This window comes from Sus scrofa, chromosome 15 (genome assembly GCF_000003025.6).
Source record: "Sus scrofa isolate TJ Tabasco breed Duroc chromosome 15, Sscrofa11.1, whole genome shotgun sequence".
Taxonomy (NCBI): domain Eukaryota; kingdom Metazoa; phylum Chordata; class Mammalia; order Artiodactyla; family Suidae; genus Sus; species Sus scrofa.
The window spans coordinates 32358383-32382841 of NC_010457.5; the positions used below are offsets into that span (position 1 = coordinate 32358383).

The 24459-nt window shown below is 42.9% G+C and overlaps 1 protein-coding gene across 18 annotated transcripts in view; it reads left to right on the forward strand.

The window, feature by feature from the left end:
- The window catches only part of FBXO25 (F-box protein 25), a 50354-nt gene continuing 26983 nt past the window's right edge, over window positions 1089-24459 (forward strand). For 4 of the 18 annotated variants that reach the window (XM_021076211.1, XM_021076220.1, XM_021076219.1 and 1 more), the window contains exons 1-3: window positions 1089-1216; window positions 8912-9052; window positions 23658-23761. In XM_021076211.1, the coding sequence (XP_020931870.1) occupies window positions 8919-9052; window positions 23658-23761 (238 nt within the window). In that variant the 5' untranslated portion in view covers window positions 1089-1216; window positions 8912-8918. Of the gene's footprint in view, window positions 2271-3118; window positions 7908-7958; window positions 8294-8911; window positions 9053-23657; window positions 23762-24459 lie in introns of those variants that run through there. The other 14 variants (XM_021076213.1, XM_021076221.1, XM_021076215.1 and 11 more) reach the window with 12 other exon arrangements.

The following is a 24459-nucleotide window of genomic DNA, read 5'->3' on the forward strand; positions in this document are numbered from 1 at the left end:
AAAGCCTTAGTTAATAACCCCAGCTCTGATATGAACCCTAGGAGCTCACACTGCAGTCAGAGGCCAGAGCCATGCTCCTCCCCTGCCCTCCCACAGTACCTGAGCAGGATCCTAGGGGATCCCCACATCCTCTGCTTTAGCTCCCTTCTGAAGTACCCAGATAATAGTATCTAGTGAATATTTCCTGAGTTGTTTTACAGACGTGAAAACCCCCCACCAAATGGAAGATGTTAACTACTTGAGGATCATGAGCATACAGCCCCAAACTCCTGGAGCCTAAGGAATGATGATGTTAACTCCTGTGACACCCTGGCCTTTAAAAATTATTTGCTGAGGAGTTATCTACCAGGGTTAAGGATAAGGTGTTGTAAGTGCAGTTATTTGGGTTGCTGCTGTGGCCCAGGAACTTCCACAATGCTGAGAGTGTGGAGGGTGGGGTGGGGTGGGGTGGGGTGTGTGGGGGGGAGTGCTTTGTTGAAACTCTTGGGGGAGTTTGGGGCTTTGGGGGCACAAGCCACCCATCTCCTTACTTGGCCCTTTGATAAACCTTTCTGTGCTCCAAACCCGTTTTAGTTTGTTGGCCTCACTATGTGTTGAGCACATGAACTTGTGGCACTAATGCTACTACCCCACATTCTTTTCTCCTAACTGGGAAAACCCCACAGGTTGAGACTTGATCCTCCAACCTTCCACAAAGAGAAGAGCAAAACTCTAAATCGTTTATAAATAGAAAGCACCTAAGCCTTAAAACTCTGTATTCTAGCAATTAGGTGTACAGGTGAATTGAGGGCAAATAAAAGCTACATTCTCAAAATTCAGATTATTTCTGGGCAGCAGTTGGGTTGGAAAGTTGGGCAGGTTGGGTGAGCAGATTTAAGTATCCGTCTGCCGTCGACTGGGGAGTAAAAAATCAAGTATCCAACGCGCTTCTCTGCTGCCAGGTACCAACACATGGAACCTGGGGCCCGCCCACGCCCACTGCACCAGTGCGGGCGTGGGCAAATTGGGCCCAAGCGGGCGACGCCCACTGCGCAAGCGCGCTCCTCAGACTCGGGCATCAGGGTAGCAACACAGCCACGCGGAGCCGCGCTGGCCAATCAGCGCGGCTGGGGGCGGGGCTTGCCTGCGGCGTTCCCCGGTACGCGGCGAGCGACTTCCGGCAATAAACTCCCGACGCGCCGCCGTCAGGTGCGGGCTGTGGGCGTGGGCGCGCCAGGTAAGGACGGACGACGCGCGCACCGGCTGGGGACTCTGGGCGTCCGCGCGTCAGGTGGGGACCGAGGCAGTACGCCGGCCACACGGCGTGGCCCACCCCTCCCCCTTCTCCACGCACACCGCTGTGGACCCCCGCCGGTTCTGGAGAGCAGGCCCTGCCCAGCAGCCCGCGCTCCCCTGCGTCCTGAACCCGCCCCCGCCAAGTCGGCCCCTTCTGCGTACTGCAGGCCTCCCTTTCCACGACCCGGGGTCTCCCGGCGTCCGCCCTACCCACTCATGTCTCTCTGTCCCTCCCACCCTCTCTCGGGCACCTGGCCCGACCTTGTCCTTCTGCGGCTCCCGGTCCTCTGCCCTGCACACGGCTTTGACTCAGGTCTTCTCGTTAGTCGTTTTGTTGTTTATTTCTTTTGAGCTGATGCCTCAGTTTTGCATCCCTCCTTTTCCAGTGAGCTCCTTTTTAACCCTTCTCCCAACCCTGGCCGTTTTCAAACAAATCTTAAAGGATCTGGGGAATCGTGTCTCTTCCTGTGCCTCTTCCTCTGGAGCCCTCATTTCTTGCATCTTCCAAATCTTTACCACCCAGCCTTTATCAGAAATGACACGCTCTCTTTTATTCTTTCATATCCCGCTTTCCTCTCTTTTGCCGGGGGGGGGGGGGGGGGGCATGTTTTCCGTTTCCATGAAGCGCCTGTGATCATCTCGCAGGCTTTCTTGCAGTAAATCCCATTTCTCTTTCTCAGCTCTTGATTTACCATTTCTTGATGTTCTTTTGGATCAGATTCTCGCATACTTAGAAGCCATAGTCACGTTGACCCCAAATTGTTTGACCCTCAGTTATTTGGAAATCTTATAAGGAAAAGAAAGCAATAGAGAAAGCAAATGCTTATCGAGGACCAATAATTCTTTTCTCAAAACAATGAAAATTATTTTCTCAAAATTTTTGATGACAGGTGAGAAATGATGGGGAAGGAAACTCCTTTGCCAGCTGTTCTCTGAATATAAAACTGCCTTACTTTTGTCTTCATTGTATCTTGGTGGTTTCTTGTTTGTGTGCAGTAAGTATACCGAGAGCTCTTGCTCTCTAGTTACAGTTTTTGTTTTGAAAATCTGTTTAGTAACTGAGGTAAGCATGGTTATTCCATTTCCTCTTCATCTGACTTAAATAGCAAAATACATGGAGCCTTTTCAAATTTATTAGAGTTAAGTTTCTTGTCATTTTTTCTTGGTGTTTTTATAGATCATACCTAGAGATGTATGTCATATAAGGTTAAAAAAAATGTAAGCAAACACCCTTTGCAGTTTTATGACATCTATTTTATTGGATGTTTAGGAATTGCTGTTATAAAAATACAGTGATAAAGCTTAGATCATGGAGTGAGAGTCCATGAGTGTAAATCCCTGCTCTGTCAAACTTTGCCTCAGTTTCTTTCTTATTTATTTTTAATAGTTAATTCCCCAATACAATTTTTTTTCTACTGTACAGCATGGTGACCCAGTTACACATACATGTACACATTCTATTTTCACACATTGTCATGCTCCATCATAAGTGACTAGACATAGTTCCCAGTGCTACACAGCAGGATCTCATTGCCAATCAATTCCAAAGGCAATAGTTTGTATCTGTTAAAGCCTCAGTTTCTTCATCTATAAAATAGAGACTTAGGAGTTCCTGTCATGGCACAGAAGAAACGAATCCCACTAGAAACCATGAGGTGGCGGGTTCAATCCCTGGCCTTGCTCAGTGGGTTAAGAGTCTGGCATTGCTGTGAGCTGTGGTGTAGGTCACAAAATCGGCTTGGATCCTGCTTTGCTGTAGCTGTAGCTCTGATTTGACCCATAGCCTGGGAACCTCCATATGCCTTGTGGGTGCGGCCCTAAAAAGCAAAAAAAAAAAAAAAGTAATAATAATTAAAATAGATATTTAAACTTTTAAAATGGGGATTGTAACATTTTCTACCTTATAAGGTAGTGTGAGAATTAAATAACAGAGGCAAATTGTCTAGGGTAAGGCCTCACCTATGCCCTTAATGTTTGCTACTGTTATCATTAGTTAACAAAAAGTGGGCTTGCCTAAGGAAAGACATTTTTCTTGGTTACTGTTGATTTTCTGGTGCAGGACTTTCTGCTGGCAAGTGAACTTCATAAAGTGCTGTTCTCCTGCAGTGCTTCACCCACTTGTCCTGCCAGATAATTGGAGATGAAGGGAGGATTTACAGCAGATGGCTCATACGCTCTTTGACATCAGTTGGCATCAAATGTGCAAAAATTGCAAGTTGTACTGGCTGTTTCACTAGAGTAGCCACCCTTTGGGTGGTTGTTTTTATGCATTTAATAATTTTCAGGAGTAATTTCTAGTTTTTATTTTTGTATTTGGAAATTCTCAAAACAAAGGTAATTTTAATTAAATGTATAAAATCTTAGCAATTCAGATCTTTTAGCAGAACAAATAAATACATTTTTGTAATAGGTGGGTTTTCATCTTTCTAAAAGTTTAGCAATATTGTTTTTCTGTTTGCAAACTTGGTAGATTCCTCAGACTGGGAATATTTTTGAAAATTTGAGATCCAGGCCTTTCAAATTGCAACTCGTGTGTTTTCTTTCTTTCTTTTTTTTTTTTATGTTCCTCAATAGCTTTTTTGTTATTGTTTGTAATAACTGTGCTTCAAGAGTCTGCTTTGGTTCATGAACTAAAGCCTAAAGTGTAGATATAAGGATTTTATGTAAGTTATGAAAGTATGTAAATATCATATAGGTATTATAGAAAGTTATATATTGTAATAACCTGTAAGGGAAAAGAAGCTGAAAAATATATATATAACTTACTTTGCTGTTCATCTGAAACTAACACAAAATTGTAAATCAAATACATTTCAATTTAAAAAAGATTAAAGTATAAAGCCTAAGGATTATACTTTAAAATAAAGCTTCACTGTCTTCCAAAGAGTGTAACATGACATCTCTGGAATGGATACATCTAAACATAGCTATGAATATATGGAATATGCACATTTGTTTCAAAACAAATACTTTCCTTTGTGTTGCAAACAGAACCCGTGGAAATGTACTGTTTTTCATTTCTGTGGTGCGTTAAGCTGCATTTCACTCCTTCCAACTAATGGAAATACACTTAAGCAGCTGTAAAGTTGAGGCCAGTTTGTTTCTCACAGAACTATTAAAGTCAACATGAATTATCTCTAGAATTTTGGTAGTTGTAAAGAAATTGATTATTTTACTGGAAACCCTAAGCTGACTCTTAACTTTACAGTAGAAACTTCGTGTAAATGTTACAGGGGTTGCTTGTGAGGCCTGAATATAAGTGCCTTGGGTAGTAAGTGGGCTTAGTGTCTGCATAGGCAAGTGCACACTGTTTGTGTGTCATCAAGTCTTAAACATTTTCTTCGCTGAGGTGGAGTAAAGAAGTTTCTGTTGCTTAATTAGTTGTTCTTTCTGCCTCCATTCTCCTATTCAGTCTGCCCTTCAGGCCCTGGCAAATTAGTCTCAAAACAGCACTGCTTACATCGCTAGATTGCTCAAAAACTTTTAATTGTTCAGAGAATAAAGTCCAGTACTTTTGATAGTCAGCATTCTCCTTGTTCACTTTCAAGCCAACCTGCCAGTCCTCCTGCAGATGTCTCTATTTCAGCCGCCTCTTCTGCTTATTCTCAAACATGTCACTTGTAGTCCATCTTCATATTTTTTTCATCTACATTTCTGTGATTGGCATCTTTTTCCTGTCCTCTCCATCCACTCCAGATTTAACCCTGTTTTAGGCCAAGCTTACATCCTAGTTTCTCTTCAGAGGTTTCCCAGGTGATTTGCTTTTTACTCTAAATTTCTTTAGTTACTTTTTCCTTACTACTTTAGTACTCACATGAGAGATTTCATGTATGCATATTTACATATATTTTTAATGAGAAACCAAATTCATTAATTTAAATATATGAAGACTTCTAAAATCTACAAGAGAAGAAAAAACTAAAAAATCTGTAAAATGTGTGAGCGTACAAATCACAAAAGAAGAAAGGAAACATACTGGGGACATTTCTTCAAGTGCCTCAGGAAGATTGACATAGTTAACAACATCACCATTTCTCCCTTTCACATCAGCAAGTTGTGGTCTATAAAAATTGTCACATGGGTAATACATATTCGTCTAAAAAAATAATAAAAATGCCCCAAAGAAAAAAATGTAAAATCGGTTGAAATTCATTGTTCGCATTTTGCTGTATCTGCTTTCAGACTTTTTCTATGCATATGTGTAAATTTGTGCCCACATTTAGAAATACATATTAGTATTGCATATATTCTCCTAAAACTTGGCTTCTTCCAGTTAATATACCATGAATATCTTTTCATTTTAATAAATCTCCACACAATTGTTATTAATAGCCATTTAGCATCCCAGTGTAATACATATATTTAAAACCTCTTTTAGATATTTTAATTGTTTATAGTTGTTACAGTTCTTGTTAAAAGAAATTCTTCAAGGGACATTTTTCTACATCTACATAACATCTCCCCCTCACACCAGTTTTACTGAGATATGATTGACATATAGTACTGTATAAATTAAGGCGTAGAGCATGATGACTTGTGTACATCATGAAATTATTACCACAATATGTTTAGTGAACATCTATCATCTCATATAGATACAACATTAAAGAGATAGGGAAAAAACAGGGAGTTCGCATTGTGGGGCAGTGGGGTAGGGATTTGGCATTGCCAGTTGTGGCATAGGTTGCAGCTGTAGCTCAGATTTGATCCCTGGCCTGGGGAACTTCCAGATGTTGTGGATGCAGCTGAAAAAGAAAAAAAAAAGAAATAGAAAAAAAGGTATTTTTTTTCCTTGTGATAAGAACTCAGGATTTACTCTTCTTAATAACTTTCATGTATAATGTGGAGCAGTGTTAATTATCATGTTGTAAATTACATCCCTAGTACTTACTTTGTAACTAAATTTATATGTTTTTATTAATTCATTTGCACATATGCATATATATTTTTAAAATATATTTACATATATTATTGAGGGGAAGTTTTTTTTTTTTTCCACTTAAGGATGTATTAGTATACCCTTAAGGGAATGTAGCATAATAACACATTTAGTCTGTGTTTAAATGTTTGTCATTGAAGTAATCCTGTATTTGGCTTATTAGAAAATTCTTCACAGTTGCCCCTTGATTTTTTTTTTTAAACACAGTTTGAATATACTGAGAGATACTTTGACAATTGTTGGAGATGGTTCTAATAGACATTTTCTCTTGTTTGTGTTTTATGAAACTAAATTTGCCATTAGGCTTCATCTACTTGCTCCATCATGGTACTTGCCTTCTTTGGTAAGAGTATCCTCTGGTCTGTGTCTGAAACCTCATGAAAATCAGAATATCAGAAACATACTATTGGACACACTCTTAAATACTCTGGATTGATTGGACATGGGTGGTGGCTTTTGCATTTTAGGATAATTAGTTTTGAAATAAGTCTCTTAAGATGAGGCTTATCAAAATAATGCTGAGATTTAAGGAATTATTTTTATTATCCTCTAAAGCAAGTTAAATAATGTATGACTTAAAAAGATGTGTTCTGGTTATTAATTAGTTTAGCAAGGTTTTGAGATCCTCTTACAAAGGAAAATTACTTCATTTTTTTGTTTCATATTGAGCACTCGTAGTTGACCCAGGAATATTTTTGAGGACCTGTAATTTCTCTCCTAAACTTTTTTTTGTCTCTTCTAAGCCAGTATCAATGCCTATTTAATAGCCTATTTTTTGTTAAGGGGAGGTCCCTGGTGGCTCAGTGGGTTAAGAATCTGGTATTGTCATTGCCATGGCAGGGATTGGATCCATGGCCTGGGAACTTCCACATATCGTGGGCATTTTCCAAAAAAATGTATTTGGAAGATGGTATTTGAACACTTTGGTCTCTCATGTACTCTATGTTATAAATATAACATATTAGTCTATTAAAACTGTTCTTGTTATCAGCTACCTTTTTGTAGCTAAATACAATGTATACTTTTTAAGTCTTACAATACTGGCATATTTATAACCCTTGCATCTGATCATTTCTTTCTTAAATCCATTCTACTCTTGCCTTCCCACTTCCCCTGTGTCTATGGCTTTTTTTTTTTCCTATTTTTCTTTTTTTGCCTCAGTGTGCAGTAGCTTGATGTGAGATCTCAGTTCCCAGACCAGGGGTTGAATGAACCATGGCAACAGTGGTAGAAGTGCTGAATCCTAACCACTGGGTGACGAGGCCCCCCCCCCCACTTCCTTTTCTGTGTCTTTACCTTTTTTGGCCATGCTCACAGCATGTGGAAGTTCCCTGGACCAGGGATCAAACTCAAACCATAGCAGTGACCCGAGCTGCTTCAGTGACAATGACAGATTCTTAACCCACTACGCCACAGGGCAAGTCCTTGATCACCTTTCTTGGCTCATTTTCATCTGCTTGTCCCTTTATCAGTGACCTTTAGAGTTTGTTCCTTGGCTCTTTTCTTTCCCCACCCTGTCTGGTCCCTGTCACCTTGTTCCTGTGGCTGTACTGTTTAGATGCTGATGGCTTTGCTACCTTGTTCTCTAGCACTCTCTTCTGAGCTGTGGATCTGTATTTGCATCATTCATGTGGTGATTGTTGAGCTACTCTTCTGTGCCTGCTTGGTCCAGGTGGTTGGGATACAGAGTTGAGTAAGACACTGTGTTTTGTTTTCTTTTTCTTTTTTCTTTTTTCCTTTTTAGGGCCATTCCCACAGCATACGGAGGTTCCCAGACTAGGGGTCGAATCGGAGCTACAGCTGCCAGCCTACACACAGCCACAGCAACACAGGATCCGGGCCACTTCTGCGACCTACACCACAGCTCATGACAACGCTGGATCCTTAACTCACTGAGCAAGGCCAGAGATTGAACCCGCAACCTCATGGTTCCTGGTAGGATTCGTTTCCACGGCACCACGACAGGAACTCCAGACACTGTGTTTTCTAGAGGAAGACAGACTGTAAACATGGAAGTGTTTCCAGTGGCACTTACTACTGTGAAGACACAGTAATAAGAGTTCTTTTTGTAAAGCTCAGGTCTGGTTGAATCGCCTCCCTGCTGAGGTCCATTTCTTGGCTGCTTGGTGCCCTCAGTAAAGTCCAGCTCCTTTGACTTTGTCCATTAATTGCCTCTCCATTCTCACTTCCAGCCAGTCTCTCTCTCTCCCTTACATCGGCAGCTTCAGCCAAACTGAGCTGTATCCTGTTTCATGTTATGTTGCTTCTAATTTCTGGCAAGGGTTTTCTGTTATTATTATTATTTTGGCTATGCCTATGGCATGTGGAAATTCCCAGGCCAGGGATCAAACCTGAGCCACTGCAGTGACAATGCCAGATACTTACTGCTGTGCCACAAGGCAACTCCTATGTGGTGTAATATTCGCTTTTCTTCCTCACTCCGACTGCCTGTTGTTTGGGAATGAGCTGAGGGATCAGCTCTGGTAAACCTTTGATGACATATGCAGGGTTGGGCCAGTAAATCTGCCAACACTTGTCTGTCTGTTCATTTTAGTACAACTGAGACACTGTGCTGTGTGCATTATTTTTTCACCATGTACAGACATTTAAATATTAAGTATTCATTAAATTAATGTTGTAAATGAAAGTTTTACCAGTTACATATTTTTAACATAAATTAACCATTTTTTTAAATAGGAGAACTATGCCATTTTTGGGTCAGGACTGGAGATCTCCTGGATGGAGTTGGATTAAAACAGAAGATGGCTGGAAAAGATGTGAATCCTGGAGTCAGGAGCTTGAGAGACAGAGTAACCCGTGTAACGTCAGTCACAGCATGTGAGTCTAGCTAAGCAGAGCTGTGTCATCTCCTGCTTCACGTTTATGCGTCTGTCTGTTGAGACCCTGAAACTTACCATGTGGCTGAGAATTGCCTAATAGTAGGCCTGTGTGAGAAACAAGTTGGTAGCTAAAGTCTGGGCCTAGTAGATGGCCTAGGGCCCCCCTCCCCCCCCCAGGCTGCTTTCTTGTTTTTTATTTAGGACATTTAATTCTTACAATAATCTGAGTGTTAGTTATTATTACTATTATTAGCCTCCCGTTACAGCTGAGGAATCTGAAGCAATGACAAGATACAGTTTTGGCAGCATGTGTCAGAGACCCACAGTAATGGTGGCTTGTGCAAGACAAGTGTGTTTCCCTCTCAGAGGCCTGAGTTGCTGTGGTGACTGTGCTTGGGGGGTGGGATGAGCTGGTCTTGTTGCTGTGCCATCTGCAGAGTGTAGCCTCATCTGCATGGTTCAGGGGGAGTCATGCCCCCACATCTGCACTCTGCTAGAGGGGGCATCCCCTCACACTTGCTCAAGTGCTGGCCACCACGGAACTGGGGGTTGTGGCCTTTCTCCTGGTGGCCGTGTGTCCAGATGGAATTCAGAGATGGCGCAGACACAGAAGCAGGCTGGTGTGGCCATATGCTGACTTGCAGTCTCCATCACAAGGGTGATTAGGCCTTTGGAGGGTTGGAAAGGTCTGGAGGCTTCTTCCTCCAAAGGGTCATGGGTCTAGTCATCGATTTCATTGCCTGTTTTTATCTCACATTTACATAATTATCAATTGTGTATTTTGAACTGACAGGTCATCTGTTTTTCTGACAGGAATTTAGTACCTTTAGACTAGAGATTGGGTTTTGCCTTTTTTAAAGCAGAAATTTATGTTTCAGATTATAGTAAAGATAACACAATATTGGTTGAATTTATATTGTGGCATTTCTCTGCCATTCTGAATTCTAAAATGTCAGTTTAAAAACAGCTGTAATGTCATGTCAGTGACAACAACTGTAATGTCAGTTTAAATACAGCATTATTGCTACTTCTGCACTACAGCATTGCATGTGTTTTTTTCCTCATTTATTTTTTTCCCTTCATTTCAAACATGTTTTAAATGTCTAAGACTAATTTTTTCTCGTAATACACGTAGAATTAGAGAAATACAGTCAAGACCTGTTTTCTTTGTATGACAAACTCATGTCCTCCCATCTCCCTTCCTCCCTTCCCACCAGTGGTCCCACTCACCTCTCGCATCACTGGAAAATTCTTTGAAGTAGTATGTAGTGCTGGCACAGCCTCTCTGTGGGCATCTCACAAAGACAGAGGCTGTGTCATGGCAGCCGTGGAACGTCCAGCAGGGTGACATGAGGGGCCATTAGCACTTTGCTCCCATGCCAGTGCCTTGCAGATCTGGGTCCCCTCTCTTTGTACTAACAGTGTAGGAGGTTACCAGCCTTACATGAGTTTTACAGAGCGTGGCTGTGGTCAGCTCACTCACTCTCTGCCAGAGAGCACAGTGGGGCCGCTGTCAAGGAGTCTGAAGACATCAGACTTGTTCTCAGAACCTTCCAGTTGGAATTTTAGTTTTCATCTTTATTAACTTCATCCAGAACACACAGGATGTCTAGATCAGAGATGTGTTTTATTAATGACCTCCTTGTGAACAGAAAATGTGTTCCTCCCAGCCCAGCGCTTATTCCAGACACTTCCCAGGGAGGGGCTGGGAGAAGATCCCTTTGCTTTGCTTGTAGACAGGAAGGATGCAGCTGCCCCTCCCCTTGCTCTAGACAGGCTCCTTGGAAAGTCCTACCTCTTTCCTTTGGTGTGTAGACAAATCCCTCTGTGAGCCAGACCTGAGATGCCTCTGGTTCATTATCACCACGCTGTTGTGCATGCTCAGTCTACACCATATGTCAAGCATTTACCAGGTGTCCCCAGAGCTGGGATCTAGCAGTAAATGGGAATGGGCACAACCCATGCCTCGGGGAACTTACATTCTAGTTGGGTAGCCAAACAGTGGACAGAACCAGCTCCATGTCCTAAGTGCTGTGAAGGGGAAACAGCCTGTGTGGGAGGGAAGGGTGCTGAGGGTGGGTGGTGGTGTATGGAAATGTCAAGGGAGGAGCCTCCCTGGGAAGGTGGGCTGAGTGGGTCAGAGAGGGCCTCCCAGGCCTGGAGGGAGGGCAGAGACCCCAAGGCGTGGTCTCTGGCAGAGCAGCACAGACTCCAGGTGGGTGGGATGGGGTGGTGGGATGGCAGCGTGGCCAAGGCCAGTCACTGAGGGCCCCCAGGGTGGGGGAGGGTTGGTCAGATGTTTGGAGCACAGGGGGTTGTCCAGGTTTTTGTTTCACTCCTCCTGGCTTTGTGTTAGAACAGACCACAGAGAGGCTAGGGCAGAGCAGATGGCCTTGTTCCTAAGAGCCTGTGTGGTAACTCAAGTGGAAATGACAGTGGTGGTGGGTGATTTTCCAATGGAGCGGTATTGATTTGTGCTCCTGTTACCAGTGTGCGTTCATCCGACCACACTGCTCATCCTCTTATTTTTTATTTCTTGGGAATAAATCCATGTCACTAAATGTTGATTTACTTTTTTTTTTTTTTTTTAACTCACCCACACATATAGAAGTTCCCAGGCCAGGGATCAAACGTGCGCCTCCATAGCAACCTGAGCCTCTACAGTGGGACTCTTAACTGACTGTGTCACAGCGGGAACTCCCACATCATTTTTTATAGTGCCGTGATTAGTTATATGGCCATATTATAGCTCCCAGTGATAGTAGTTATTCCCATATTGAGGTATAGTTGATGTATATTAGTTTCAGGTGTACAACATAATGATCTGGTATCTGTGTACATTGTGAAATGATTACCACAATAAATCAGGTTAACATCTGTCACCACACATAGTTACACACAACTTTTTTTCTTCAGATGAGAACTTTTAAGGTTTACTCTCTTAGTAACTTTCAAATATGCAATTACTTTTATTAACTATAGTCACTATGCTGTATTGTACATCACATACCTGAGACTTATGTATTTTATAACTGGAAGTTTGTACCTTTTGACCCCCTTCACCCATTTGCCCATCCTTACCCCCACCTCTGGCCATCTCCAATCTGCAGTCTCTTCTCTATGAGTTGGTTGTATGGGGTTTTGTTTGTTTTGATTCCACATATAAGTGAAATCATATAGTACCTGTCTTTCTGTTTCTGACAGCTCACTTGGCACAGTGCTTTCAGGTCTGTCCATGTTGTCCCAGCTGGCAGGATTTCATACTTTCCATGGCCGAGTACTATTCCACTGTGTATACATGCCTCATGTGGTGCGTAACTGCGCAAATGTACACACTGCTCATTCACCAATGCCACTTAGGCTGCTTCCATGTCTTGGCTGTTGTAAACAGTACTGCAGGGGACCCGGAATTGCAGATATCTTTTCAAGTTAGTGTTTAAAACTCAACAATAAGAAAATTAACAATTCAATAAAAAAAAAAAAAACAGGCAAAAGATCTGAACCTGCGCTTCACTAAAGAAGATACATGGAGTGCTAGCACACATGTGGAAATAAGCGGAGAAGAATAAGCTCAATATCATTAGTCACCAGGGAAGTACAGGCAACCTGGGAAGACACGTTGCGGCTAGTCTGAGGCCACAGTGCAGTGGGGAGCCAGCAGACCAGCTTGGAATGCAGCAGGAAGTTCCAGGGAATGAGACAGCTCTAGGGCCTAGATAAGCTTGCCCATATTCCTGGTGGTTTGAGAAGCTGTTCTCCTTCCAGATAACAGGTGTGCCATTACACACCTATTCCAATGGCTAGGGTTAAAAAACAAAATGTTAAAATGCTGGTGAGGACAGTACTGAATACTGGCAAGAATGTCCTAAATTTGGAGTGTAGACTGGCACAGCTGCTTTGTGAAATAGTTGGGCAGTTTCTTGTTAAGTTAAATATATAGCTGCCATATGAGCCAGCATCACTCCTAGGTATTTCCCCAAGAAAAGTGGAAGTTTATGTTTACCCAGTACCTTTATGTGAACTTAATAGCAGTGTTTTTCAATAATTGCCCAAACTTGGACGTAACCCACACTCTTCAGCTGGTGAGAGTCCGTTCTGGCAGCAATGCCAGCTCTCTAGGAAGAACCTCCAGCAGTGATAGGACTGAAGCTTTGATTCACATGACATGATGAATCTTAAGTTCATTTTGCTTAGTGAGAAAAACTCAACCTCTCGTGTGACTCCATTTATATGACATTCTGGAAAGAAAAACTGTAGGGACGGGAGAGGTGAAAAAACAGCCTGATGGTTGCCAGGGGTCAAGAGATGGGGGAATGAGTCGATTACAAAGATGGCAGGAGGCATTTGGGGGTGTGGCGGAGCTGCCCCATAGGGAACTTGCTGGTCCATTTATGACTCTGCATTTGTCAAAACATAGAGTTGTGCTGCACAAAAAGTGAATTTTACTCTTATGTAAATCTTAAAAAAAAAAAAAAAAGCCACCAGGATATGTGTGATGGGGAGCTGGTACCCAAGATGACCTAAACTGTGACATATGAGTGTGATTGTGTTGCAAACGAACCCCATAGCCACACTGAGGTGAGAGTGGAAAAAGGAGCTGACCTAATGGGAACTTTGGAAAACTGTGTTGATAGGATATTGTCAGGCTATAGACAAGACGCTCTAGTTGGTGAACGTGCTTCTCGTATCCCAGGGTGTGGGTTAGCAATTCTGAAACTACTTTATATGTGTTTTGGGGTTAAGCCATGAGTGAAATTAAGTGTGGATAATGAGAGCCAGATCTTTCACTTTGGAGGAAGAAGTCACAAAATAATGCTAGAATTTACCCTCTGGTGTGGATTGGTGTTGGCGCTATCAGTGTGAACTCACGTGGTTGTTGTTGCTGTTGTAGGTGGGGTTGGGGGCATAGACGTGGGGGTCAGTGTGTAAGAGTTAGTATCATGTATTCCCACTTCTGTCCACTGTGGCATAGGTTGCAGATGTGGCTTGGATCCAGTGTTGCCGTGGCTGTGGCAGCACCTCTGATTTGACTCCTAGCCCTGGAACTTCCCTGTGTTGCAGGTGTGGCTCTAAAAAGAAACTGAAAATAAAAAGACTGACAATAAATGGTGGTGTAGATGTGGAGCAAATGGAACTCCCCAAGTTCACATTTCTGGTAGGAATGTAAAATGTAGCCACTTTGGAAAGTCACATGACATATGTCCAAAAGACTGACAGCAGTGTAGAGGGATGGCTTTATTCACAGCACCCCAGACTGACGACAGCCAGTGTGGGCTTGATGGAAGAATGGGTAGAACAGTTGTCATATGTTCTTATAATTTAATGTCACTCAGCAGTTAAAAGAACTGCCAATACAACAGTAGAAATGAATCTTAAACACATTTTGTTAAGTGGAAGATGCCAGATGCAAAAGGACATATCCCTTAAAATCCTACTCAGGAATTCCAGAGCAATCAAATTTACCTGTGGTGCTAGGGACAAACACCTGTTGCCCTCTTGGGGATTGGACCTGGGAAGTTTCTTTTTTTTTTTTTTTGGCTTTTTTTTTTTCTATTTCTTGGGCATATGGAGGTTCCCAGGCTAGGGGTTGAATCGGAGCTGTAGCCACTGGCCTACGACAGAACCACAGCAACCCGTGTCTGCAACCTACACCACAGCTCATGGCAACACTGGATTGTTAACCCACTGAGCAAGGGCAGGGACCGAACCCGCAACCTCATGGTTCCTAGTCGGATTCGTTAACCACTGCGCCACGATGGGAACTCTGGACCTGGGAAGTTTCTTGCATGTCCTTACTATCCCGGCTTCTGAGCAAGGGCGTCATAGAAGAAGGGGTAGCGCCTCCCTCTGGAGTGGTTTAGAGAGGTTCCCCTTCCCAGCCAAGTCCCAATGCAGTACTCACGAAGCCCCTCCTCACCCACATTCCAGGGCAATCAAGTCCTTCCCTGGAAGGGGGATAGAAGTACTGTGGTGTTTTGATTCCTGTAGTTTCATAATTTAGCTTATTATAAGCTGGAAGCATGATGCCTCCACCTTTTTCCTTCCTCCTAAAGATTGTTTTGGCTATCAAGGTCTTTTGTGGTTCCATACACATTTTAGGACTATTTGTTCTATTTCTGTGAAATAGAATTGGAATTTTGATAGGGATTGCATTGAATCTGTAGATTGGTTTGAGTACTGTGGATGTTTTAACAATGGTAACTCATCTAGTTCATAAGCGCAGAATATGTTTTCATTTATTTTTGTCCTCATTAGTTCTTTCAGCATTATCCTATAGTTTTCAGTGTAAAACACCTCTTGGTTAAATTTATTCCTAGGGGAGTTCCCGTCATGGCTCAGTGGTAACAAACCCAACTAGGATCCATGAGGATGCGGGTTCTATCCCTGGCCTCAGTGGGTTAAGGATCTGGCTTTGCCGTGAGTTGTGGTGTAGGTTGCAGACGTGGCTCGGATCCGGCATTGCTATGGCTGTGGTGTAGGCTGGCACCTGCAGCTCTGATTGGCCCCCTAGCTTGAAAACTTCCATATGCTGCAGGTGTGGTCCTAAAAAACAAACAGAAGTTTATTCCTAGGTGTTATATTATTTCGCTGCAGTTGTAAATGGAATTATTTTCATTTCTCTTCTAATAGTTTGTTTGCTCTGTGACATTAGGTGCTCTTACATTTTCTATCTCTTTGTTGAAATTCTTATTTTGTTCATCAGTAGAGCTCAGTGAGCACTTCCTGATGATGGTTTTGAAGGCTTTATCAGGTAAATCACTTATTTCCATTTTATTAAGGTTTTCCCCTGGGGTTTTATCTTTAATTTGGAGCATAGTCTTCTGTTTCTTCGTTTCCTTGACTCTCTGTGATTTCTGTGCAGTAGATGAAACAGCCACCTCACTCAGTCTTGGAGGAGTGGTCTGGTTTAGATGCTTCCTGCTGTTTAGCAGGGCCCTAGTTTCTGGCTGTCTCTCAAACCTCTGTGATTGTCCAGCCAGCCTCCTGTATATTTAGTCTCTCTCTGTAATTGAGGGTGTGCCAAGACCTGTCAGTGTCCAAGGAGAGAAGCCCAGTCATTACCTGGATTCGGGCAGCAGCTTTTAGAGTATGCAGACCTACCTCTGGGCGAGTCTGCAGATGGGCGTCCTGCCTGCTTCCTAGAGTTGAGACCTGGGGGAATATCCGGTGAAGAATGGTTTCTTTCTGTGCTGCTGTCCTATCAAAGCCATGACCACGGCTCCATGGGCCACCAGAACCAAGCTCTCAAGGGATGAGTTCTCTTGCAGCAGACACATACACCGCTCCTCACTCAGAGACACTGTCCCCCAGACAGCCCCAGGCACAGCTGTGACCACAAACAGGTCTCTTTCTCACACCTGCCACCTGCTGCCTGGCTTCTGGCTCCCTGAGAGGAGTCTGCGCCACCGGCCCTTCAGAAACCGACTCTGTTCCTTGTCGCCTCTGGCGTCTCTGCTTTCAAAGCTGGGTGTTGGGGGCCTTGCTTCTCAGATGCAGGTCTGAAAAGTTGCAGTGCTGAGTGGGTTCAGCTCCTTGCTTCTCAGGGAGAAGCTCCAGGCTGAGTTCCCATCTCACTGTGGTGGCCGCTGGCTAGGGTTCACGGTGAGACTGTGGCAGGTCCCTCCACCCACTTATATATGGATTTTTTTTCTCGTTCGCTGGATTGTAGGGCTTACTCTGCTGGTTTGGGGGTTTTGCAGAGGAAATTGTCCTGTGGGTAGCTGTCAATCCAGCATATCCGGAGGAGGTGACCAGAGGCTCTAGTTTGTTTGGTCTGAATTGTCTCCTAATTCTTGTTTGCTTCCTTCTTAAATGGACTTTATATTTAACTGTCTAGCTCTGAGGAAAGAGATTTAATTTTCTTATTGGTTAAATTTATATTTTTAAGATTCTTTTTTTTTTTTTTTTTTTTTTTTGTCTTTTTGCCATTTCTTTGGGCCGCTCCCTGCGGCATATGGAGGTTCCCAGGCTAGGGGTCCAATCGGAGCTGTAGCCACCAGCCTACACCAGAGCCACAGCAACGCGGGATCTGAGCCGCGTCTGCAACCTACACCACAGCTCACGGCAACGCCGGATCGTTAACCCACTGAGCAAGGGCAGGGACCGAACCCGCAACCTCGTGGTTCCTAGTCGGATTCGTTAACCACTGCGCTACGACGGGAACTCTTTTTTTTTTTTTTTTTTTTTAGTCTTTTTTTTTGCCATTGCTTGGGCTGCTCCCATGGCATATGGAGGTTCCCAGGCTAGGTCCAATTGGAGCTGAGGCCACTGGCCTACGCCAGAGCCACAGCAACTCAGGATCCGAGCCGCCTCTGCAACCTACACCACAGCTCATGGCAACGCTGGATCCTTAACCCACTGAGCAAGGCCAGAGATCGAACCCCCAACCTCATGGTTCCTAGTTGGATTCGTTAACCACTGAGCCATGACGGGAACTCCTTTATTTTTAAGGCTCTTAACTGTTTCTTCTCTTTCCATTTATTTACAGAGAGTTTCATGAAATAGTCTTTCATGGTTTTTTAAATTTTCTGTTGCATTTGTAATTTCCTTTTTGTCGTTCGTTTTATTTTTGGCTTTTTGGCTTTTTAGGGCCGCATCCTAAAAAGGCATATGGAGGTTCCCAGGCTAGGGGTCGAATTGGAGCTACAGCTACTGCCTACACCACAGCCGCATCAATGTGGGATCCAAGCTGTGTCTGCAACCTACACCACAGCTCATGGCAATGCTGGATCCTTAATCCACTGTGTGAGGCCAGGGATCAATCCTGCATCCTCCTGGATGCTAATTGGGTTTGTTATCTGCTGAGACACTATGGGAACTCCTATTGTTTAAATTTTTATTCATGTGTGTATTTAATGCTCTAAAGTTTCCAGTGACAGTTGTTTTTCTAGGGTCCTATAAATTCTGACGTGTATTTTCCCATCCTTTTGCACATGTGCATCTTCTATTCAGCATGTGTTTGATTTTTGCTTTGTGAGCCAACTCAAAACACTTTTCCTTTAGAGGAAAAGCCCGTTCACACTTACTGCAGTGTTCGGCCTCAGTTCCCTGAAGTTAGTGTTTTGGATGTATAGTATACGTTTACATCTGTATCTGCCTGTATTTATGCACCTCTCTCATACACACAACAGAGGGCCTGGCACCTTGTGTTTTGCTTCATTTGCGTTTAGTCTTTTGGTATGTAGGAGGTTTTTTTACCTCTTTATGCTAATACCTTTGTGTGTTACCCTCAGTTCCTTTATGAATTCTGTCAGCTCCCTACAGTGTATGATCTTGCAATTATGCTGACCTGGCACCCCTGCCCTCCACTACCTTCTTGGTCATTGTTCTCTACTAAGTGTCCTGTAGCATCACGTGCTGTGTCTTTTCTGTCATCATGGACCCTGCATGGATGTGTGGAAACGTGTGGGCCTACAAATACATACATGTTACTTACTCAGCATCAGCCTTTTTGCCTCTCCTCTTCAACACTGGTGACTTTCCCTGCTCTTTCTGTAGTAGATTCACCACTATTTCCTGGCTGCAGTGCTTCCTGTGTTCGTGCACATTCGTAACATTTGTTGTGACCTTTACCCTAAGACTGGGTTTATCTCAATGGTAAATCCTTGGCTCACTTGATTGTGGAAAATACATGATCTGAGCCTGTTCTGTTCCTGGCCTTGTGATTCCTCTTTGGAACTTCAGGCCTTTGCGTCTTTCTCTCATGTTATGGACGTGTGTCCTTGAGGTAGGTGGGAAGGAAGTGTGACGGACATGACCAGGCATTGGGTGGGTCTGTCGTTCAGGAGAGGCAGTGGGTCAGAGGTGGGTGGTCAGAGAACACACATGGGCGTGGGGACTGCACAGGGCAGCCGTGTTCCCAGCTCTCTCTCACAGTTTAAGGTACATGTTATCCTAAATTCTGTAAATATGTATTTTACTTGTGGAAAATGGGGGGAACTCTCAGTGTCTCAGTGCAAATGAAAGGATGAGGAGATAGTGAAACATGCAGACATGGTCTGTGGTTGAAGGACTTCTTAGGAGAGTGTGAGGTGACATCACCAAGGAGGTGGCTGCAGCAAGGGACAACCTCTGGGCATTCCTTTGAGGGATGCAGAACAGGTACTCTGCATCCCCCAATCCCCCAGACCACACAGGTATTTGATCAGGGCACCAGAAGGTGATGATGGTCAGGCAGTGCCCACGAGTACATGCCCAGTACACACACAGGCTAATGGCACAGCCCACCCATTCCCCACCCCTCACTGAGGGCACCCAGGCAGCAGTCCAGCCAGAATCCCTTCCTTTTGGGCACTTTTTTTTTTTTTTTTTTTTTGGACCGCCTCACGGCTTATGGAGTTGGAGTTCCTGGTCCAGGGACCAGGCAGGGGTCAGATCCAAGCCACACTGGCAGCGTATGCCACAGCTGCAGCAACGCTGGATCCTTTAACCTGCTGTGCGAGGTTGGAGATTGAACCTGTGTCCTAATGCTCCAGAGATGTGCCAATCCCTTTGTACCACAGGGGGAACTCCCCTTCTGGGCACCTAAGAGACATTGGATACCGATGGGAAAGCACTACCTAGTTAGGAGCTGCCAGCCCAGCCTTGGAAGAATTCATCCATGAAGAAAACACTAATTACGCAGATCACAGCAGGACTGAGTATCATGCTGAGACATTGGCATCTAAAATGATATCCTGTCTGAGATTTATGTCAAAATAATTGAAGTGGGTCCAGTAAAAGAAATGGGCGGAGAGAGAGCTGAGGTAAGATGCGTTGTGAGTCAATAACTGTTGAGTGATGAATTGCCAACCAAAATGAGGGGAGTGTAGTAATGAGGTTAATTCTTTGTCTTTATAGGCAACTCAAGACAGATATGTGCTTATTTGTTTTTTTAATTATAAAATTAGCAACCAAAACAAGGGAAAATTGAAATAATGAAAATTTAGCCAATTCTTAGGAATAAGATTGGCAAGGAAGACTTTTCATTTATTTATTTGTTTAGTGCTTTTTAGGGTTGCACCTGTGGCTCATGGAAGTTCCCAGGCTAGGGGTTGAATCAGAGCTATGGCTGCCGGCCTACGCTACAGCCACAGCAACACGGGATCCAAGCCGCATCTGTGACCTACACCACAACTCATGGCAATGCCGGATCCCCAGTCCACTGATCAAGGCCAGGGATCCAACCCGCATCCTCACGGATACTAGTCAGATTGGTTTCTGGTGTGCCACAACGGGAACTCCAACTTTTCATTTTATACTCGGGTTTTTTTAAAAAAAAAAAACAAACATAAATTAACCTTTATGATTATTAAAACTTAAATCATTCACAAATCTTGGTAATTTTTCTTACTAATTACAGAATTTTTTGTGACTTAGATACACTGTAGTTCACACTGCCAGTTAACTGTTTTCAAAGCTGGAGGCTTACCTTCCCTTATTTTATTTCCTAGAATTGTGTGGAAATGATTGGAAGGTGAGAGCCCATCACAACCCTTTGCATTTAAGACCCTGCTGACCCTAGTAGAAACGGCCTGGGGGTGAAGCTTAAGGCCATGTTATATGACTCTTCAAGAAAATGTCACCAGTTTTCTAATAGGTCAGCACTAGGATGAGGACCACAATGTGGGGTCACACTGGGACAGTGTTAAAGCCACAGGCTGACTTCCAGAGTGGACTTAGGAAAAGAGAGTAGCTTCTGTGCTTGGCCCTCAGGGATCGAACCCATGCCACAGCAATGACAGTGCTGGATCCTTAACCCACTGAGCCCTCAGGGAAACCCAGGAGATTTTTTTTTAAATTGAAGTAGAGTTGATTTACAGTATTTGCTAGTTTCAGATGTATAGCAAAGTGATTCAGTTATGCAAACACATATATGTCTATTCTTTTTCAGATTCTTTTCCTTTATACGTTATTATAAGCTACTGAGTACAGTTCCCTGTGCTATGTAGTAGGTTGTGGGTTATCTGTCAGGAGATGTTTTGTTTGGGCCACGCTCGCAGCGTAATGGAAGTTTGGGCCAGGGATAGACCCAAGCCACTGCAGTGACAAGGCCAGATCCCTAACCTGCTGTGTCTCAAGAGAACTCCATGTCTGGAGGTGTTTTCGATGGTTCTTTTCCACATGCATCCTTGTATGGCTTGGTTTTGGTGAAGCTGTGCACCTTTGGCAGGTTTATCAGAAAATGTTTCCCAGAAGGAGTGTGCCCAGGGTGCTGTGGGGTATTTAGCTGTGGGTATGGAGGGGAGAGTCTCACCTTCCTAAGGCAGATGTGTTTTCAATGTGTAGTTGTCCTGTGCTTTCTGCATGTCCTTCTGTCCCCATTGGCTGTTCCCTCCCTTCAGATGAGGGAGAGTGTGACAGCTGGGCCTTCCCAGGGCCGGCTCTGGGCACAGCTCAGGTGGGTGCTTCCCTGCACCCAGCCGGGCACAGCGCCTGTGCCCCCCTCTTCTCTACTGGTGCCAGGTCTCATTTCTGTGACACTGTTTCTGGAGAACAGTGTGTTTCTGCTTTTCCCTGATGCATTTGTGATTGTAGTTAGAAAAACTATTCAGACTTGAAAGCTTCTACTTTCAGTATATGAATCAATGACAACAAACAAGTGTGAGATTAAATGTGAGATACAACCAGAATTAACCAATTTCTATGAATTGGTGTTATTTACTGCCTGCCACTGAATGCTAAGTTGCTTGTTTTTTTGTAAATGCACTTTTGCTTGTCTTGATGATTTACAACTATTGCCAGTGTTGTTTAAGTCTATTCTGACAGTGATAAATGGATTCATTTGGCAAATTCAGCTGTTTTTTATTAAAAGTGAATACTGGTTAGTGGAAGGAGCTTGTGTACAATTTTATTGTCAAAGAGTGGTGATGAGGAAATAAGTAATGCTACTCCCTTGGTTTTGAGCATCAGGCCCTGCATCTCTGCTAGCCAGCTCAGTACACAAAGCCCCTCTTTGCTGTCAGTGTGCTGAAAAAAAATTGTGTGCATCTTTAGTCTGAGTGGACTGCTTTTTGCATAGTCACTTTTTTTTTTTTCTTTTTTACACTATAGGAAAGAAACTTTTTAAAAAAGAAAATGTATTCAGGGTGTTTAGTTATCACCTTATGTTTTTTTTTATTTCATCAAAAAAAGGAAAAAATGGGAAAGTTTTTAATTAAATGTATTTAAGTGTAAAACAGAAATGTTTTACTTCATCTGATTTCAGTTTGGTTCATGTTTAATAAGGAAATGTTATGGTACAATAATAGTTCCTGTTGAGTCTTTGGAAATATTGAGACAACAGAAATGCTTAGTGTTTACTGCAAATCATTAGTATCAGGTGTCATGTTGTCGTATTAACTTTAGTCCAGAGTATATACTATAAAATTGTAAGTTTTATTTTTTAATTTTTTTCCCACTGTACAGCATAGGGACCCAGTTACACATACATGTATACATAATTTTTTCTCCCATTGTCATGCTGCAAAATAAGTATCTAGACATAGTTCTCAGTGCTACACAGCAGGATCTCATTGTAAGTCCATTCTAAGAGCAATAGTTTGCATCCGTTAACCCCAAGCTCCCAATCCCTCCCACCCCTCCCCCTCCCCCCAGGGAACCACAAGTCTTCTCCAAGTCCGTGATTTTCTTTTCTGTGGAAAGGTTCATTTGTGCTGTATATTAGATACCAGATATAAGTAATATCATATGGTATTTGTCTTTCTCTTTCTGACTTACTTCACTCAGGATGAGAGTCTCTAGTTCCATCCATGTTGCTGAAAATGGCATTATGTCATTCTTTTTATGGCTGAGTACTATTCCATTGTGTATATATACCACATCTTCCTAATCCAGTTGTCTGTTGATAGAAATTTGGGTTGTTTCCATGTCTTGGCTATTGTGAATAGAGCTGCAATGAACATATGGGTGCATGTGCCTTTTTTAAGGAAAGTTTTGTCCGGATATATGCCCAGGAGTGAGATTGCTGGATCATATGGTAGTTCTATATATAGATTTCTAAGGTACCTCCATACTGTCCTCCATAGTGGTTGTACCAGCTTCCATTCCCACCAACAGTGCAGGAGGGTTCCCTTTTCTCCACACCACTTCCAGCGCTGTTATTTGTGGCCTTTCTAATGACGGCCATTCTTGCTGGTGTGAGGCGGTATCTCATGGTGGTTTTGATTTGCATTTCTCTAATAATCAGGGATGTTGAACATTTTTTCATGTGCTTGTTTGGCCATCTGTATATCTTCCTTGGGGAAATGTCTATTCAGGTCTTTTGCCCATTTTTCCATTGGTTAAAATTATGAGTTTTAAAGTCTGAAACTGCCTTGGTTGAACATGTCAAAATCCTTAGGAGATTCTAAAACATGTGCATCCCTTCCCGAAACAACATTCTGAAAAGAACCAGGATAAATCCTAGATTTCTCAAAACAAACAAAAAAAACCCTAGACATTATCCTTGTAATTTCAAACCTGTGATTTGTTGCATTGAAAAGTAACTGTTTGCCTTCAGAATTTAACATGATTTTTACTTTGGGCTCCTGAATTGCAGGCCAAATATTTATTATCTTTTTTTTTAATAAAATCCAAATGAAATCTTTGTAAAAATATTTTAATAAAATGTATCTTTATTTCAGTATCATAAATAGTGAAGATGAAGAAATATACAATAATGAAGAGCATGAATATGCATCCAAAAAAAGAAAAAAGGATCACTTTAGAAATGACACAAATACTCAAAGTAAGATAATTTTCATTAATAATTTCATGATATTTTACTTGTTGAATATGTTCAGAATTTGCTTTGATAGTGCTATCCTATGACAAATGCTGATACAGGTATAAGTAGCAGCACTGAATCCACTGTTGCTCACTGATTTAGGGGTCAGATTTTTGCAGTTCAGCCAGTTGAGTAAGTAGTTAGATTTGCAAAAATGAAACAAAAGACAGCAAACCCCACAAAACAGCCTCTATCTGAGTGTTGAAGAGCAATCCTGAATTCTGGTCTGTTTGCTCCCAAGCATTGAGGCAGAATCAGAGATGTCTTGTATTTGGCTTCAGTGCAATAGATGCTGCTGATCAGAGCAGGAGGTAACACGATCAGAACTGGAAGCTGTGCAGGCAGGATGGGAAGGGAGGCTCTGAAAGGGCCCCTGTGCTGATGCTCAGCCATGAGTCATGGTAGTGTGTTAGTGAATTCAGTCCTGGGCTCCTGGAGGCTCCCGTGGACGTTATTGCTATGATCCTCGAAGCTTTTGGAAATGAGCTATGTGGAAAGTGTATTTAAATGGAATACCATATAGATGCAGTAAAAGAGGAAGAGAACTTTTATTAGGGTACCAATGAAGTGCTCTCTTATAACCATTTATGTTTTGATATGACTGTAGCTGCTGGTGGCACTATTTTCTTCTAAGTTACCCAGAGTTGGTACTGTTATAA